At 42.7% G+C, this 20439-nt stretch overlaps 1 protein-coding gene across 1 annotated transcript in view; it reads right to left on the reverse strand.

Annotated features, from left to right (window-relative positions):
- Window positions 1-20439, reverse strand: part of MAMDC2 (MAM domain containing 2) — a 167814-nt gene that overhangs the window by 57842 nt on the left and 89533 nt on the right. The window contains exons 7-9 of the mRNA XM_061201200.1: window positions 10271-10527; window positions 6591-6684; window positions 700-843 (exon numbers count right to left, since the gene is read on the reverse strand). Of these exons, the coding sequence (XP_061057183.1) occupies window positions 700-843; window positions 6591-6684; window positions 10271-10527 (495 nt within the window). The remainder of the gene's footprint in view (window positions 1-699; window positions 844-6590; window positions 6685-10270; window positions 10528-20439) is intronic.

Below are 20439 nucleotides of genomic sequence, written 5' to 3' on the forward strand. Positions count from 1 at the left end.
TACTGGAGTGGGCTTCACAAGGGCTCCCTTTACCGAGATAGGTAATCCTTACAAAAGGGGAGCTCAAACTGATTTCTAAGAGCTCCTTGTAGGTCCATCCAAAATTTCCCAACAGCTGTGATAGCTTTCATGCCCCACTATATATTATTTATTGCAATAAAACACACATAACATAAACTTTACCATTTTAACCATTTTAAAGCGTACAATTCAGTGGCATTTAGTACTTTCACAATGCTGCACAGCCACCACTATCTACTTCCAGAATATTTTCATCACCTCAAAAGGAAACTCTATACCCATTAAACAGTCACTCCCCATCCCCCCTCCCCAGCTCCTGGCAACCACTAATCTGCTTTCTGTTTCTATGGCTTTGCCTCTTCTGGATGTTTCATATAATTGGAATCTAATAGCTTTTTAAAGGTACTTCTCCATCTAAAGTGAAGAGCAAGATAATTTCCAAAGGTTTGACTATTTAATTAACTGGTAAATACTTCTGCTAGCACAGCAACTTGAATTCCAGTTTTGAAAAATGGCCAGACACAAGGTTACCTATTGTCTTTGCTTCTTCACAGCTGCTCCCACACCCACCTCCCTTTTTCAAGCTGGTGTCCTGGTGAGAACGGCTGGCGAATGGAGATGAATACTACCCGCTCCCAACCCCCAACATGACATCCCACACAACAGACTCCGATTTACCTAAGCCTGAAGTGTGGTCTCCTGCCCGATACATGTTTGGTTTTACTTTCACTCGGGTCCAGCCCGGACCTTCTTTGTCTTGGTAGAAGTTGCAGAGATCTTCCTCAAAATTGCAGCTTGCTTCTACGGCACTAAAAGGACGCTCTGAGCAAAGGAGAATCAAAGTTAAAGTGAGCCAAACCCAAGGATCTCAAAGGACTACATTAACTGATTGACAAATATGTGCACATTTGTACCAGGCGAGCTCAGAGAAGTAACACACAACAAAAATATTTTTACCCTAGTGGCATGCTGACAGGTTAGCATCAAATCCACATTTCAGCATGACAGGAAAATTGTTCTTTTCCTCCCTAAAGGGATGGAAAGAAGGAGCTCTGTTCACATTCTCTATAAAAATGAAGTACCAAACTTCAAAAGAAATTTCCTTTCTTGATGTAAAGACTGAGAGCATTTATTCACATACTTTTTCACAATTTAGAATTCATTCATACAAAATTAAAAAGAAAGAGAAAAAGTAAGGATTTTATAGAATTCTTAATTTCTTTCTGACAGATATTTTAGAAATAATATTTTCTAGAAATAATTTTCCTTTGTTGATCAATCTCTGTGTCAGAAGCACAGCCACTGTCTATTTATAATGGACATTAGTAGTAGGAGCTGATCTGCTGGAAGAGAATCATTACTCAGTATAAATCACAATGATCAAACAGTCACCAATTCTGTCACCCGTTCTGCTATTTTTTTGGCTTTTGCTGAGTTCTGGTGTCACTTACTCTGGTCTATAAACATCACCTCATCCCAGATTGCCTGGAGGAAAGGGAACATAAAAGATTTCTGCTCTTTCAAGAATGATGTGGTCCTAGCAACAAGTAATTGTAAACCTCACTGTTCAGATTGCCCTCTGTGTCCAGAGGAAATGTGACTGCCGCGGTTTGGGACACATTCAGTGCAGCCAAGTGTAATCTTGTTCTGCACACTGACATACACTTGTCTAACCTTTTAGGGCCAGAGACAGCACTGTTTTGAATAAGCGGAAAATCATCTCTAGAGAAACACTTGAGTTCTAGGTGCAGGGATCTGATGAAACAGAAAGCTGTTTAGGAACAAAGACTCAATTTGTCAATTTTCAAAGTAAGAAAACATTCCATTGGGCTGAGGAGCTGGCCCTGATAAAGAGGATGAAAGACACATGACAACCAAATGCTACAAGGGGTCCAAGATTCCATCTTGGTTCAGAAAAACAAATACCTATAGAAGACTTTATTGGCACAATTGGTGAAATTAGTATATGGACTATAGGTTAATTGATAATATTGTATCAGTGTTAAGTTTCCTGAACTTTATAATTATTTCATAGCATGTTGGAGGATGTCTTTGGTTTTAGAAAATACCCATTGAAGTATTTAGTGGTGAAGGGACATAATATCTGCAACCTACTCTTAAATGGTTGATAAAACAAACGTGGCAAAACGTTAAACGTTTGTAGGTCTGGGTAAAGAGCATACGGGAGTTCTTTATCATATTCTTGCAAATTTTGTCTGAGTTTAAAATGATACTGAAGAGTTTTAAAATGCTAAATTAAAAAGAAAAGTGACTAGCACCACATTACAAAGAGAGAACAGAAAGAAAATGTTTCTAGCAAGTGTACAAGGAGAGGCCCCTGATGAGCCAGATAGGAGGAAAGGAAGAGAATTCTCAGTGCTCTGAGACTGGTGGGTTAACCCACACACTGCTCTGTCTGACTCTGTCGGCATCAAGGTGACTCTTTAAGCTGCGAAGATAAAGTCATGAAGATATTCATTTGAAAATGAATATGATGTCATACAAACAAGGATCCTTTGACATCCGCCAAGGAGATTTGAGCCCATGGGAAACCCCACTATGGTCTCCAGTCTTGGTCACCCCTCTGCCACCTGGTAATGAAAAAGCAGGTGGAAATTCAGATCTACAGATGGCCATCTAGCTCAGAAAATGGTGTGGCACTCCCAAAAGCCATGCATAAAGAGAACGGAAGGTCAGTGAAATTATTCATCAGGAATACATCCTAAGGAATATACACCTGGGCATCCACAAGAGAACCATAACCCGTTTCCTAGGTGTGTGGGAGGGGGTGAGAGGTGGTATTAAAACTTGAAAGTAAGCAAGGCTCTGTTGTCTCCATAGTGACAAACTGAGTCACACAGAGAAGATTTTTCTGAGGATGCTATTCTTTTGCTAAACACTTAGTCTGAGCAATGGATTTTTCTGGGGTCCTAAGAAGGTCTGATAAAAAGAAAACCTCAAAAGCATAACTCAAAGCCTAAATCTTTTTCACCCAGAATGCTTCTTCTAGCGTGAGATAGTATCTAATTACTGAAGATGAGGCCAGAGGGCCTATGTGTGACCTAAAATGAGCTCCCCAAAGATCTGGGGGTGAATGAAGAGCCTTTGCTTCAGGCTTGTTTCAGAAGCATGAGTCAAGTGGCAATCACAATTGTATTTGGGGAGTGTTAATGACATATTTGAAGCATAGGGAGGAATCAGAGGCAATTGGAAGTCCCTGATCATCAGCTGACCATCCCCGCCCCATCCAAAAAAAGAAATAAAGTCTCTCTGAGCATCATAATGTACGATTTAGTTTATTACTTGATTTCTGACATTTGAACTTTTTAGAATCAGGAGGCTCTGAAGATAAACTAAGCAGGTAGAGGGTGTTGCAGTTTGAGAAGAATGGTTGGGAGCATTTCTCATCTTTTCCTCTGCTTCATAGAGTTCATGGAGATGAACTCAGTATCAGTCCTCGAGATCTAAGAGGCTTATCAGCCCCTGTAGTGCTAGAGAGACTTTGGGTGTGGTGCTCTTTAGGCTGCTAAACTTGCACAGTAGTTCTTATTTTAGCACAAGCCAGTCCAAAAGCAAGCTGGGACAGCTCAAGGCTGGCGAGGGAAGAGGGTGAGTGGGAACTAGCAGCAGACCGAGGAATCATGATGGAGCAGGACTGGGCCACCGCTCAGGCTGTGGAGATCTTTGAGGGCCTCTGAGCTAAGGAAGACTCTGACACCTTCGGCCGTAACCTAGGCAACAACTGGAGCCAGGTTTCCAATTAGACAAGAGGTCTGGGCAGTGTGTTGTTGATCAATGGTCAATATTGGGACTTAGGCCCAGGTAGACATCCTTTCATGTATATCCATGAGTGTCAGGATCCTCCCAGACCCTGGCCTAGGTGTGGGGCAAACCCAAGCCCAGAGAGGAAGTTAGGTCTCCATATGGCAGAGCCTGGAACGCTCAGTTTGGGAGTTGGGCGTTAAGGCAGGATTCCTAGAAGTGAATGGAATCAGCTGTTAGGCATTCATGGACTTTACAGACTAAGAGGAGAGCTTATTCCTATGATCTAGATTCTAGGCCAAATGTGGCAGTAGATGGGGAGTCTGTGGGTGGGAAAGGCTTGGAAAGGGAAGTGTGGTAACTCAAGTTGGGGGGATGGGGTGAGGTCTCACTGTCCTCTGGAAGCATCCTGGGGGAATATTTGGGGGGGGGGCGGCGCGGTGACAAGCCACTGGTGCTTAATACCTGCGACTCTGAGATGGGTCTCAGGTCTGGGAAACTGGATTAACTGTAACAGCAACCAGATGGCGGGAACAAGATGCTTCATATGTTGAAATAATTCCTGTCTCAGCCTACTAGGGAGATGAGGGAAGAAACCGCCAGATCCAGCTGGGAAAAGCAGAGACAACAAGTCTGAAGCTAACCAAGATAAAGAAAAAAATGTTGGCACCTGTTTCGAAACAGAAGGCCATAAACTATTTGTGAAATGCAAGAGGAAGTATGAAAACCAGAGGGTTCAGCTTCAGAGACTCAGAATCTGGCCCACAGCTGCTTAATGAAGGGCATAAAGCAGGCTCCAGCTTACATATTCATCAAAGCAGTGCCCTTTGCTGGTTCTCTTTGGTTTCAATCTGACCCCCTGTTCTCTAGAGGAATGGATGGGAATATTTTGAAAATTAAGTAAACAATATTAGGTCTCATGACTAAGCATTTTCTGTGTGCCATACTCTGCTAAGGCTGTCACAGACATTATAAACTCATCATTCACCCGGACAACTCTATGAAACAAATTCTTCCATCCCTGTCCCATAAAGGTGGAAACAGAGTCTCAGAGAGGTTAATTAACAAAGGTTACACAGCTTGTAAATGGCAGAGTAGGGATGTGAGTCCAAAAGGCTGGCTCTCAAGCATAACACTTTGATCATGTAATTAAACCATTTTAAAGCAAAGTTGGTATGTTGGGAAGTTCTGAAGACCAATACAGAACCTTGGTTAACTTTATATAAGAATGTGAATACCCGGTGGTCCTTATGGAGGGAGGGTCTGGGCTGGATTTTACAGACTGAAGGGTCACCAACTCTCTTAATAAGCGGTCCTTATTTTGCTGGAATCTTTCTTTTCTTTTCACCAGTCAGTAGGAAAGAGCTCACATATATTCTATATATTTTTAAAGGGGAGAACGTTTCTAAACATTCCTTCTAAGGTGGCCCAGTAGATTCTATCACCTTCCAGCTGCTGCTTCACCCCACCTGCTACCCAGTAGAGATGCTGAATAAATACCTCTTCTCCCATATGTATAACTTGGAAATATAAAAAAAATGTTCAGTGTAAGTGCCCAGTGACTGAGAAGACAAACTTTCTGGAAGTAATCACAAAGATGTTGTAAAACTACTATTAACATCACTGAAATATTAACTGATGGAAATAGGGAGTAATCAGATTTAGAGAAATAAAACAATTTTGCTTTCTGTGTTCTGTCAAATTTAGAGACTCTTTTAATTTTTGATTACAGCTGGATTAAATCATTTTAATGAAAAAATATAAGTATGTAAATCCAGTCTGGTTCTATCTGTTTCACTAGTTTCTTTTAAAAAAAAATTAGAATTAGTCAAAAATAATATTTGGTTTTAGCTAATTAGCAAGTTTCTCTGTAATTTGAGGGTAACAGTTTAGCTTGAGTAGAAAATATTCTTTCTCAGTTCCCTTGCTTATAGAATATATATTTGAAACCATATTAAATTAGAGACTAACTCTATCTTAAGTGAAAGTTGGACTACCAAGGCCAAGTTCAAAAATTTACTTCCCACACTCCAAAACCCAGAATGAGGGCTCCTTAATAAGACGGATGACCACAGTGTCTCCCTGGGGCGTCCCAAGGAAACAAATTCACTAAAAGTTAAGGTCGATTGCATGTATCTGGGTTATCATTAATATAGTGTCACTCTTCTTATTCTAAAACATTTGTTTTCTAATTCACTTTGAATCAATTTGTTTACCTATTTTCCCAGAAAGTAAAAATTTCCTCTTTTTCCCAAACACCAAGTTTATGGAAACAAAATTGGCCATGATAAAATAATGTGAGGGTTCACTTAGAGAGATTAAATTGAATATATATTCTGAGGCCAAAAGCCATCATAGAGATGTATACCAAATACTAACATCTTTAAACAGGAGGACATTTAAAAATTAGATTCATAAAATTAGAAAGTTTTTATAATTCTACTCAGTAGATTTTGAGAGTTTTTTCTACCTACTCAGCCACCTGTCTATGGACCCAAGTTACCCTTTAAAGAGAAAGATGGAGTGGGAGTGAGTTAGCATTATTTAATTTTAATTTCTTAGTAGGTAGAGAAGATAAAAGCTTCTTAACCCATGACAACTGACCTCTGGTATCAGAAAAATTAGATTCACTCTGTGAGAGAAAAAAAGAGTAATATGCCAGAAAAATGACTATTCGGTTAAATAATTTTTAAGGATAAGAGGAAAAGGTAGGGAAATTAGAAGGAATTAAAGCAAGTCTTGACCACAGGCATCTGTTGAGAAAGGAAAATTCCAGATGTGAGGAAGAAGAAAAAGAGAATGCTTACCTGTCTGATTTTGGCAGGGAACAGGAGAGAAAGAAATATCATCCAGGGCAACATAACCTCCTTTGGGACCATTGAAGGCAACTTCAAAAATAACCTGCAGAGGAGAATGACATATTGCTACATGTTTACATATTTTCTTTTAGGCTTAAGTGCTTGTAACTATGATTTAAAATGGTGTGTCAATCCAGCCAGGTGTATAGGCATTTGGGCAGCTCCCTCCTTAACCCACAGTTTTCTTTTGGGGAGAGTGAATACTAAGCCCTAAGTTGCATTTTATTGGTGGACTTCCCCCCCGCCCCATCCTGCCTCTTGAGTGTCAAAGTACCTGTATCACTTTCTGATAGAACTACAGAATTGACAATTTGCATTATGAACTTCAACTGAAGAAACAACAGCCTGCTTGCAGAAGGCAGGCTAATTTTGCCGCTGCCCTTCACAGAGACCTAGGCCCCTCCAAGGTCCTTTTCCTTTTTCATACATAAAATTCCATGTCCATCTGGACAAAGGTGCAGAGATGATTTCCTGATGCCTAAGTCAGAATCAGGCCCAGAAATCCTATGTACGGATATTAGGATTTCAGCATATCCTGGCATGCTCAAATGGTTAAAGAGAACACAGGGTTGTTAATGAGTTCAGCCCCCTTTAGTTGTACTCTCTTCTCGGCCACCAACTGTAACTTTGAGTTCAGTGGACGACTTCCTGCTTGTGACCATGGGGATCAGGTGTGGTGAGCACAGCACTCACCTGTGTTGGGAAAACTACCCAAGTGTGCAGTCCACTCTGCTGCATTGATAACATGAGAAGAGACAGTGTTGAGCAGGGGTGGAAACTCAAGTGCCCACCCGGGCCAGGCAGGTAACATAAATGTGTGCCATGGGTTTGGTCTGATGCAGCAGGAAAGGGTGTGAAATGGGGAGCAAGTCTCATCTAAAGGGGGCAGCTGCTACGCAGCTTCGTCAATTGCTGATGTGTGGGAATTTAGGACTAACATGCCTGGATTTACCAAACTGTCAAGAGGACCTGGATCTCTAGATTTTTATTTGAAATCTTTGGATTTTTCAATGTTAGCAATTAATTCAAAAACTAAAACAAACATGCAAAACAAAAAAAAAGAAACAAACATATACCACTACAGCAGCTAGGCAAATCATCATAGGCTAGATTTGACCCATAGGCGTCTAGTCTTCAACCTCTTCTAAAGAGAATGGTGTCTTGGCAGCAGATAGACCAGAGTTCAAATCCCATTTCTGTCACTTACCAACTAGGTGACCTTGGGTACATAGCTAACCCTCTTGGGACCTCGCTTTTCTTAGTTATAAAATAGGCATTATAACACCTACCTTGTAGAACAGTAGATGCCATTAAATGAGATGCTGTATATACAGATCCTAGCATGGAGCCAGGTGCATAACGAGCTCTGAACTAAATCCATGCCTCTTCCTCCTGGGTGACACCCCCTCCTGAACTCACATTCATGTTTGAGGCTAGTTAGCCACTAACTAACTCCAGCTTGTCCCTTCTCCACTCTAGGTCTCAATTTCTTAATTTTTAAAAAAAGAGTTTGGACAAGATGGTCCCTTTTGGCTTAACAACAATGGTCCTTAGACACCTGGCCTCTGCAAAATCTAAGAAGGGCCCTGGAAGCTTGTCTCTGGCAATACAGGAAGGGCTGAGAACCAAGGAAACAGATGTGGACGAATGAGGAGGGGCTAATTAAGTTTACAGACTCAACACAGGTCTGTGACATTTCGTTTTCAAGGTGCCAGCTGATAAAGCCAACGACAGAATGTGATCTTACTGAACAGTAAGGGGGAATAAGAATATTTCCGATCATAATTTGCAAATCACAGCCTCTGTGCCATTATGTTCTCTCTTGTTCAGAATGAGGGTCTCAAATGTTTGTTTTCCTTTTAAAAATTCATTTGAGAATATGGGGACCTTAAATTCGCTGATTTCCACAGGATAAGTTTCTTTCCCTCCCGCAATTACCAAGAGCAAATAATCCCGGCGTAATGAGTCCCGACTGCTAGGGCAAAATCACACACGTGTGACCCAAAAGGATAGGTATTGAAGTTCAGTAGTGAACTTAAGCAGTAAACAGACATTGTAACTTTTCAAGTATTGATTAAAAAGAAAATTCAGCAAAGTCTCACTCGTATAAACGTTGCCCCAGAGTTTACGGTTGGATGAAAGGAATTTGCGAAGACAATGCCTTCACTGTGCGTGTGACTCATTGACTTTAATTGAAGGAAAATTTTCTGAAGCAGTATGTGTATTTCTTTTCCTCCTTGTAACCCAAACTCACAGAAAATTTTCCACTGGGCTGCAAGAGCCAATCAAGCCCTGGTTAGACTTTGGGAAAGGAAATAGCACACATACTGCGACAGGCCCCTCTCTGGGGCTGTTTGGGGGAAGGAGGGGGATGGGAAGAGGGAAGGGGAGTGGCAGGCACTGGACAGGACACATCAGAAACTGAGACTCAAGCCCAACACTCACTGGAGCTCCACATCAGGTGAGCAGATGGCACCACTGAAAAGCAGCCAGAGGATAATCGGCTTCTTTTGCACTCTAAACGGAACTAGGGAAGATATTGCAAAAAGCGCAAAGCGAAAGCAGGAGACGTTAAAACCCGTGGGAACTAAGACTCTCCTTAGAGCTCCAGATCTGCAACCACAGTGTTGCACCCACTGACTCTAGAGGTCCTAGGGGTCCCCGGACAGAGCTGGCCCTCTTGCTTCAAATTTAGGTCAGATTTAATACAGGAACTTTTCTCAGTGCCCTGGCACACACCAGCAGTGTGACCCAGAACAAAACGTCAGACTTCTTGCACTCTCCATCTCCTCCTCTTTCATCTGTAATATGGGGATAATTTCATCTACTTTGTTGAATGGTCATCAGTACTGGACCATCCAACAGACACATACATAGATATGTATTAATATATGTGCTTTGAAAACAGGTCTGCAGATCTGCATGGATAAACACCAAAATGTTAGTAGCTCTTATCTTTGCAGGGCTGGCATAGGGTGTTTTCGTTTGATTTGCCTCTCTGAATTTTCTAATTCTTCTGCACTGGACATTTACTACTCATGTAGCTATAAAGAGTTTTAAACCATAAAAAGTTAAAAAACTTTATAGGCCCCCAAGGCTTGTTTCAAATTAGGGCCACAATCGTAAGTTTATTTCTGACTTTTATGACATTATTTATACTGTAAAGGAGAAAAGAAGAAAATAAGTCATTTTTTTTTTTTTTTAGTTTAGAGAGCGTATTCCCTCAAGTAAGGGAAACCTTCAGTTGCTGTCAGGAATAGAAGTTCAAGAGGGAGTTTCACGTAGAAGGCGTTTCACTGATCTCCTCTTCTGAACTCACATGACCACGGTGCAAGGTTCAGAGGGAGAGTGTGCCCAAGACATCTAGTTGGTTGACTGGCTTTCCCATAGTTGTCCTTATTAAAGAAGACTCTTTCTAGAAAATGAAGTGATAAAGGAGGAAGGCAGAGGGAATAAAGAGGAAGGGAGAAAAGTGGAGAAGGCCAAGGAAGGGAAAAGGAAGATTAAGGCTGAGACACAGCGGAAAAGAAAGAATGAGTGTGAGACTGCAGTATCTCTTGAATTCCACACCTGGGTGTGGGTGGCATCCCTGTAGAGCGGCCAGGCCAGGGCACACCTGGCACACCTACCTCCATGGGGTACGGGGCGCTGAACTCCACCTCAGCAAGGTTCCAGTCAGCATTCCCTGGATTGCCCGTTTTCCAGATCTCCTCATACAGGCCAGCCGCATCCCTCGTATACACGGAGAAGATGTTGTCATTCCCCTGCTGGAGTTGGTAATAAAACAACAAGCAGCCAGACATGGGGGCCGTGGTCATTGGGGAGATTAGCTGTGCCACCTCCTGGTAGTGCTTGACGTAAACCGAGTCCACATACATGTAGTGGCCTGAAATCACACAGAGAAGACAGCCTAAGACAGGCGGGCGGATTCTCCGATACAACTACATGATCTGGGATTTACTTCAAAATAATCCAGTAGGAGTGGAGGAGAGGAAGCGAATGAGTTATTGAGGAAAGAAGTTTGGCCATGGGTTGATGAATGTTGCAGCTTGGAGATAAATAGTGGAGTTCACTGTGCTCTGCTTAATACAAGATAAGCACCATTCTTTTTCTTCCCCTTAATTTTGATTGAAGTAAAACATACATATAGAAACGTCGATGTGTCATCTGTAAAGTGTTTGAATTTTTACAAGCTGAACACAGCTGTGAAAAAAAAAAGCAGGACATTACCCCAGAAGTCCCCCTCCAACAAGCCTTCTTTGAGTTGTACGGTTTCTAAGAGCATACCAAACATACCATCTGTTCTTAAAATCGCAGTGACCCTCCTGTACATCTTTCCCATGTACACAAAATGTCGCTGTGTGTTCTTTGAGTGAAACTAATATGAATTCAAACTAGATGACAATTTGTACCTCTTTAATAGAACATGTAGGTCAGTCAACACGTTGACAGGGTTAGGATTTGGGAAGTTGAACTTGGGACCCCAGTCGTGGCAAGGCTTTGGTGGGCTCCGGACCCAAAGGCTGACTGCATTAGAGGCATTTTAGTGAAAGAGAGAAACTGTGAGGCAGAATGGGGAGAGCTTGGATTGGACATTAAAAGAACTGACTTCGAATCCTGCTCTATATCTTACCATCCCTGGGACTTTGAGTAAGTCACTGAATATCTCTGGGCTTCAATTTCCTGATCTCTAGAATAAGAATCAAATATTTCTCTCATATGGTTGATCTGAGTATTAAATGAGATTATGTATGTGAAGTGGTTAGCATGTGCCTGGCACATTGTAATTGCCTAACATGATTATAATGAAGTAAAGCAATGCCATTAATGTTTTTAGTACCATGCTTTCCCCAGTACGGTACTATTATTACCAGCAATTTTGTCTAAATTTATTTGAGCTGCAGTGACAGAGGAGTAATAGCAATGTAGCTTTGATAGAACGGCCTTTCTATTTACAAGCTCAGAACAATTACAGCTTAATGTCTTTGCTTTTATTACATGGTGACAGGTTTATAATCATTCCTTTTATCCTCAGCAAAATAGCAGTAAGGATATTAGGAAGAATATATGCATTCACACACTGGAGACTTACTTTGCATCTAGCACACTGCCTAGTATGTGGTAGGCCCTCAACAAATGGTGATTCAAAACACATACATGGTCTCAGAAAGATCCTCACTGCAACATGGCAGAGGGGAAAGGTGGATAAATTAAAGCTCATTTTCTCCTGGTAGCAAATTGTTCAACCCCTCTGAAAAATCTCCCTTGCTTAAATAGAATTGTCTGATCATCTTGCCAAGCCATGCAACTGTGAATAAACAGAAATCACAAACTCAGATGATCAGAGCAACCAGCCAGATCAAGTATATGATTGAAGTGGAGTGGGTCAGGGAGAAAATAGAGTGATGGATTAGCTGCCAACATTGGAAATCACATTTTACCAGCAACGAGAAGCAGAAATTAGGCTTCTCCAAAAAAATCAGAAAATCTGATAGTGCTGGGTCCATATTCTCGGGCTGCAACAACCAGCTGGTGGTAAGGGGCGCCAGCCCCGTGCATGGACCTGTGTTCCTCCCTGAGAGCCCATCCCTCTACTTCCAGCTGATGCCCTGACATCCAGCCAGGTGCTGCAAGCTTTTCCCATTGAAACTCAAAATCCAGATTTTTCTGGCAAATCCATTCATTTAAAAATGATACCTCTATTAGTTTGCTAGGGTTACCATAACAGAGCACCACAAACTGAGTGGCTGAAACTAAAGAGACTTGTTGTTCCACACTTCAGGAGGCTAGAAGTCCAAGGTCAATGTATGAGAAAAATTAGTTCCCTCTGATGGCTGTGAGGGAGACCCTATTCTATGCCTCTCTCTCCTAGCTTCTTTGGCATTGGCCCTCTTTGACACTGACAGATTGATCTCTGCCTTCATGTTCACATGGTATTCTCCTTTCTATGCATGTATCTTTCTGTGTCCAAATTTCCCCTTTTCATAAAGACACCAGTCATATTGGACTTGGGGCCCACCCTACTTTAGTATGACCTCATCTTAACCAATTACATCTGTAATGACCACATTTCCAAATAGGTCACATTCTGAATTTCTGTGGGTTAGGACTTCAACATATGAATTTTGAGGAAATATAATTCAACCCATAACACCTCCCACCATAATTTTTTAAATTTTGTGTGTGCCAAATAAACATATCTGCAAGACTGGAAACAGCTGATGGGCTCCCAATTGGCCACCCCTGGGGAGGGATTTTAAAGGAAGAATCAGAATGTCAGACTGAGCAGAATCCAAGAACCTCTGATAAGGAAGCAGGGCCATGAGCCCCCCTCCTAAGCTCGGGTGTCCTCTAAAGCACTGCTGGTGGCCAGGTACCCCGACTAATGCAGAACGCATGTGACCAGCTAGCCCTGTAACACGCCTTTGCTCACTGAGAACGCATGTGAGTGTCAAAGGCAAAGAGGAGGTTTTTATGCCCTTTGTAATTTGTCTAACTGGTGAAACAATCTCTTTCCAAGATATCCAGCCAGGGAGACAGGGTAGAGGAGCTGTCATGCTTTGCTTCCTTGATACGTCATTGCGGGGCCGTGCTGGCGGGCTCCTGAAGTACTCTTCATTCAGTGTCCAGCTGCTTCACCTTTGGATCCACAACAGCAATGGGTGCCAAGGCCATGCCACACCGGGCTGTCCTCGGCTGATGACCAAGCAGAGCAGGGGTACCAGGGCAAGGCCATTCTGCCTGACAGGGGCTTTTCGGCAACTCCCCATCGGCCTGGCCCCCCTCTTTCACAGGTGTTAGCCTTCCATCCTGTGCTGAAGGCTCTCCCCACCCAGGCCGTGTTAGGACTTCTGTTGGGGCCCTAGGCGCTTTTGCTGCTCCGGACCCCTTTCTCCACAAAATATATTAAAATTATATTTTATAACTGCATTCATATAAAGATGAATATGATCTAGGCCAGACTTATTATAATATTTGTTATTATGACATTCACTTTTTCCCTCTGATTTTAAAATAAATCAAATTAAAACATGCTCATGGATTCCTAAAAATGTCAGGTCTCCTAGGCACTGGGACTTCTCTGCCTAATGGACACATGGTCCTGGGCCCCAGCTCCTCCAGCTCTCTTCCCACTTATGCTTCCCAGCCATTTCCCTCAATAAGTCTCTTTCCACCTAATCCCAGCTTAGTGTCTGCTTCTCGGAGGACCCAAACTGCCACAGCCATGAAGCAGGAAATCAGTCTACCCAGAGTGAGGGGCACCTCCAAAGGCTCCACGAGACTCTCAGTAAATCTAGGAGACCTCACAAATCCACTAGAAATTATTCATTCTACTTCCGGAGTACACGATAACTCTGTTTAGGAGCAATGTCTCACACTCCATCCCATTATGAATGTATCTTCCTCACAGTTGACAGATATCTGACAGTGTTCTTTAAAGGCTACTCACTCACCTCCTGGGTGGACAATATTTTAACCCCTGAATTTACAGTTAAGTGCCTTGTGCCCATGCACAAGACACTAGGCCAAGTGAGCCACAATCCCATTCCTGATGCAAAAAAACAGCAAACACAATGTGACCTGCTCAAAGTGAGTCAGAGAGCCTGCTGGGAATCAGACCAGGACTGCTGACACCAAGTCTCATATGGAACCACTAGACTAGACCACATTCTGTTGCCCCTCCCTTTCCTCTCCATCATTCATTTGTTGCCAAGTTGGGTATTATTTACTGACCGAGTAAGACTGTTTTTCACTAAGACATAAAAGGTAGCTCATCAGAAGTTTATCATCTCAGTTGAAAGGGTGGGGATGATTCAGAAATCACCAGGTGTCTGCCCCAGGGGGCTGGGCCAGAGAAATGACCACCAGCCCAGGCTGAGTGTGTGTCATTGGGTACAATCTGCTCTGAGGAAGAGGAGCCAATGGTTGGGGGGAGTGTGCAGGCACTGTTTTGTGTACCCTTCCAAGGGGAATGAAGAAGGTAGCCTGGAGTCCTTGGGAGATTATGTCTAGTGTCTGATATTATGAGAATTTTCCTGCCCAGCTCAATGAGGCCAACCCTCCTATCTGGTCCAGGGTTCTAGGGCCGGCAGAATCTCTAGAAGAAGCAACTTTTATCAGATCCTTTAAGTCTGAGTAGATGAAACTAGGTATAGATAGATCTTAGGTGGAAAGGATCCTATAATCAACCAAATCATTGGGGATCCTGTTGAAAGATCAAAACTCTCGGTGATGCCAGCCAAAGCTCAGGCCCCTCTGGCATAATGCCTGCGATAACGGCACATGTACACTTGCTTCTGAAGAGGACTTTCTTCCTTTCTTGCAGCAGTCCTCTGTACTAGCTCAACTTTTGTTGTGGAACCAGTGGCCCACTGGTAGTCAGCCATTTTCCCTTGAATTAGGAAAAGAACTTTGAGGGCAGCTCCTGAACTTTTATTTTCAAACAGTCTGGCTAACCAGCATTCCACAGAGATTGCCCTTGGCTTGGCTGCGATGCCAATGGCGTCCTCTGACTCATCTATGATTTGGTCCCGTTGGCCACATTTGTGCTCCAGTTGCGACGTCTGCATCTGTGTCGTGGTTGTCTGGACAAGCTGTCTCCCGGGTAAGGGAGAAAACTTGAAGGAACGTATGCCAGCTGGTCTGCTGCCATCGTGAGGAGACAGCACCCAAAGACAGCAAGTTATCATGCCCGCTCTCCAGTCTATGGATCTGACAGTCATCTGCTGAACCTTTAGTTCTAAGGGTTTGGGTAAGTTTTACTATAATAGAGTCTGACTCTATAGTAGAGTCAGATTGAAGTGGAACTTCTCCTAGTTTCTGCTAAGACCTCAGTGCCAAGAACGATGGGGGACAAGTCCCTCTACTTTCTACAGAGTGGTGCTAGACCATCCCTGTTGGATGTGCTACCTTGTGGCAGACCTGGAATCTAAGCCAGCTCTACCAGAATAGCCCATCTCACCACCACCGCCTGCCAGCCTGTATATATGAGAAGGCCAAGGAGGGATCAGAGAGACTGGAGACAGAGTTTCTTTGAAGAGAGTTGTCACAGAGCTCACCTGCCATGTGTTTCCTTTTGGCCCCCCCAAGGGAACGGGAGGAGATTGCTTCCCCTTTCTTACCTTGATCCAAGGGAGGGGGCTTCAGGGAACCACTTGTAGAGAGGATGGGGGAGGGAAACTACCATCTAATTTCATCCCCACCCATGCTTGCAAGTTCCTGGGTTCTGTGACTGCCTTGGGCCTTGAGAGGAGTGTGGCAGAGCTAATGGGAGAATCTGATCAGTGGTAACTGGAGTTTGTGGGGTACAGAGGCTAGGGCCTGACTCTTGACTGCATGCAGCTAGAGGTTGTAGGGGCCTGTGAGGGCAGAAAGGAGAGAAAGGATTTTTGTTGCCAGTGAGCTGTACTTCCAGAGGTTGTTGGGGCAAAGATTTGAGTTTTCCCTAAGCCTAAGTGGGCAACTCAGAAGGTAGCTGGGCTAGAGCGCCTTAAACAACTCTTCTCAAAGGGACTGCATGCAGGGTGTTAACCCCAACAGAAAGGGGCTGGTGATGTTAAAAAAAAAAAAAAGAAAGAAAGGTGCTGGTGTGGTGTACCTAGTGACAGGCACTAAGGGGGATTCATAGATGGCCAGGCAGAGAGTGCATCATTTTTGTCATTGGCTGTGAGAGAAATGGCCAGCATCTGGCCACCTGCAGTGTGAAGGGCATCGACTCCAGATTAAACAGCACTGGTCACATACAACCTTTTGTCGCCTTCCCTTCCATTTCTGTTCCACCTGCATCCTACCTTTCCCAACCCTGGAGGAACTAGAAGCAGCAATGTGAGTGGGGAAAGAGGAAGAAAAGAGCAAAGGGAAGAAGTATGAAGAAATAAAGCCCAGTCCCTTCTCTCATGCTGCTCTGTGGTCTGGTCTGGGGGAAAATTTGAACTGGATGAGAAATTGGAGTTTTGACTTGACTGAACTTAATCCTTAAAAATGAAGCTATTTGTTAATACTTGAAAGTGCCTGGAAAGCCATGGTAAAGTCACCCAAGGACAGAGAAAGGAGATCCAGCAGAGCTTGCACAAAGGCAATGGTAAGAAAATTAATAAAGCTGCTCCCCTACTAGGTGCTTATGCAATGAACCAAATGGATCAATGCAGAGAGAGAATGAACAGGTGCTGTTAAGATGATGCTTGAACTCAACCCAAACCGAAATGGGAAAAGAATGTCATGAGTTATGGAAAGATGATCCATCCATCTCATGGTCTTTGATGGAATAAAACAGTTCTGATCTTATTTTACATTTTGAAACTTTGTTCAGCTCCTTCTATGGTGGCACCATATGCAGACCTGATTTTTAAAAGCTCAGCAAAGAAACAGATTTCCCTCATTATCTTTCCAGCAATTATCTTCTTTTTGCTAAGGCAGGTAGGAGACAGTCATGATCTGAGCTGTCAGGAGGTTACCCCCTGAAGGATTTTGTTTCACTTCATAAAATATTAACAAAGGAAAAAAAATCCATATGTGATGAATCCAAACTGAGTAAGAAAAAGCAACATAATATCGCATCCCCTTCAGTATGCCACCACAATCTTACTGCGGTAGTCATTTCCACCATAAGACAGGAATTTGGAGACACAGTGCTCATTTGAAAACTCTGACTCGCTGTTTGGGGCTGTTAAAAACACATAGCCAAATGAAGGAAAACTTATATCCACATAATATTTTTCAGATATTACATTCACCGTTCCCTTTTCTATAACACATAAGCCAGAGCCTCCGGGGAAGACTTCCTTCGGCAGCTCTGCAGCTCTTAAGTTTCTGAGCAGGCACACAGCTTCCCTCACCCCTGCTGTTTGTTTCTCCAGTTTTCACCTGAAAGCAAAAGCATAAGCTGCTTCCAGGAAACGAATGAACAGGAGATGAGTTTATATAGAGCCAAATCTGCTGCTGCAGGCAGACAGCTGAACCATTTAATCTTTCCTTTGCCACCCAAACTGATGGAGCTCAGGGAAAATCAATATACCTGGTAGAAGGCAAATGTAATAAGAAGGCAACCTCTCTCTTGTTTAGAGCACTGGAGGTTTTTTTTTTTCCCCAAGAGTGATCTCGGTCAAACTTTTGAGTCATATGAGCACAGAGCTTTTCAAGTAAAACATTTTAGAATTTTTAGAACCCATCTTTTTAAGCCCTGTCCTATGCAGGGGGGAAGTCTTACAAAGGAGTCTACATGTGAGGAGTATGAATGAGTGTGTGTGTGTGTGTGTGTGTGTGTGTGTGTGTGTTTATTGGGTGGGAATGAGAAGGCTCTTTGGCTATTGACTGGGCAAAACCTCACTCCAAAAGTTGAAGAGAAGTTGAAGTGAAATAGCAGAGAAGAGCTGGAAGAAGTGAGTGGAAGGTAAGTAATGAAGATTCCTGCTGATCCTAAGCAGAAACATAACCTAGGATATAGGGCCTACTCTGCCATCATCTTCCATGCTGGCATTCTCAAATACTCCCCAGACATCAAAGGAACCACCCACTCTCATGCCTGTACACCTCTGCATATGCTACACTTATCTCCTCCTTATCCATCAGGCCAAATTCCAGTTCTGACATGACTTCCTGTAGAAAGCCTCCCCTGAACCCCAAAACTAAGGTGGTCTTTCACTTCTCTATGATCCCATATCATTTATTTCATACCTCTATTGATCATACATCACTATGCATGTTTACTTAGCATTTCAGTATTTGAACATTTTGAGAAATGCCATAATATACATTAACACAAAACTATATTAAAGGCACTGAGAAGTCCTGAAATAAATCTGTTTAGCTTTCTCTAGCTCCGGGTTTCCACAGTTTATTTGATCACATATATAGCCCTTCTTCTCTCATATAAAGACTTTTATACTCAAGTACTGGTATTATAGGGAATAGCACTTTGGAAGAATTGGTTCCTGTGATCTCTTTGAGGTCAGTGACAGTTTTTGTATCACCAGGATATGCAAGAATACCTGACCTATAAAGAGTGCTTATTATGTGTTTGTTGAATGAATGAATGAGTGATCAATGAAGAAGCCTCATTCTGATGTTCAGGCTCTGACTAGGCTGACTATAATCAGATGCTTTGCTGGAAGGGAGATAAAAGTCTTCCTAGATTCCTTCCCTTCCGGCTCAGGGTCAACGACTTCTTTAGGCCTTGGTATTGATGTCAGGGGACTAAACAATGCTAGAGGGCAAAGCTGTCTGCCTTTGGCAGGTGTTTTAGAATAGCCAAGGAAGAAGAGAAAAGATAGAAAAGATGGAGAGGAGGAGATGGGATGGAGAGAGGGAGGGGAGAGGAGAGAGGCGAGTGCCTACCGCAGGGGTGATACACCCTACTACCAAGTCTTCGTGTTCCTCAGGGATGACCATGTCATCATGCCTATCTCTTGATATAGATATTAGAAAATCTCCTGGTCGAGATATTAGAAAGGCCAGGTCCTCTTTTTCCCATTCCTTAGTCCCTTTAGTCCTCCTTTTCCTTTTTTTCTAATGCCAAATGCAATGTATTTATATGTACTCAGGAGGGACCCAAAGCACTTTTTTTTTAAAAAATAGATCTCTATTGGAGTATAATTGCTTCACAATACTGTGTTAGTTTCTGTTGCACAACAAAGTGAATCAGCCACATGCATACATATGTCCACATATCTCCTCCCTCTTGAGCCTCCCTCCCATTCTCCCTATCCCACCCCCTAGGTCATCGCAAAGCACCGAGCCGATCTCCCTGTGCTATGCTGCTGCTTCCCACCAGCCAACTATTTTCCATTTGGTAGTGTATATATGTCAATGCTACTCTTACTTTGCCCCAGCTTCGCCCTCCCACCCCATGTCCTCAAGTCCATTTTCTATGTCTACCTCTTTATTCCTGCCCTGCAACTAGGTTCATCAGTACCACTTTTTTTTTGTTTTTTAGATTCCATATACATGCGTTAGCATACGATATTTGTTTTTCTCTTTCTGACTTACTTCACTCTGTATGACAGACTCTAGGTCCATCCACCTCACTACAGATAACTCAATTTCACTTCTTTTTATGGCTGAGTAATATTCCATTGTATATATGTGCCACATCTTCTTTATCCATTCATCTGTCAATGGACATTTAGGTTGGTTCCATGTCCTGGCTATTGTAAATAGAGCTGCAATGAACATTGTGGTACATGTCTCTTTTTGAATTATGGTTTTCTCAGGGTATATGCCCAGTAGTGGGATTGCTGGGTCGTATGGTAGTTCTGTTTTTAGTTTTTTAAGGAACTTCCGTACTGTTTTCCATACTGGTTGTATCAATTTACATTCCCACCAACAGTGCAGGAGGGTTCCCTTTTCACCACACCCTTTCCAGCATTTATTGTTTCTAGATTTTTTGATAATGACCATTCTGACCAGCGTGAGGTGATACCTCATTGTAGTTTTGATTTGCATTTCTCTAATAATTAGTGACGTTGCGCATCTTTCAATATGCCTCTTGGCCATCTGTATGTCTTCCTTGGTGAAATGTCTATTTAGGTCTTCCGCTCATTTTTTAACTGGATTGTTTGTTATTTTGATATGCTCCATGAGCTGTTTGTATATTTTGGAGATTAATCCTTTGTCTGTTGATTCATTTGCAAATATTTTCTCCCATTCTGAGGGTTGTCTTTTGGTCTTGTTCATGGTTTCCTTTGCTGTGCAAAAGCTTTTAAGTTTGATTAAGTCCCATTTGTTTATTTTTGTTTTTATTTCCGTTACTCTAGGATGTGGGTCAAAAAAGATCTTGCTGTGGTTTATGTCAAAGAGTGTT

Source organism: Eubalaena glacialis, chromosome 9 (genome assembly GCF_028564815.1).
Source record: "Eubalaena glacialis isolate mEubGla1 chromosome 9, mEubGla1.1.hap2.+ XY, whole genome shotgun sequence".
Taxonomy (NCBI): Eukaryota; Metazoa; Chordata; class Mammalia; order Artiodactyla; family Balaenidae; genus Eubalaena; species Eubalaena glacialis.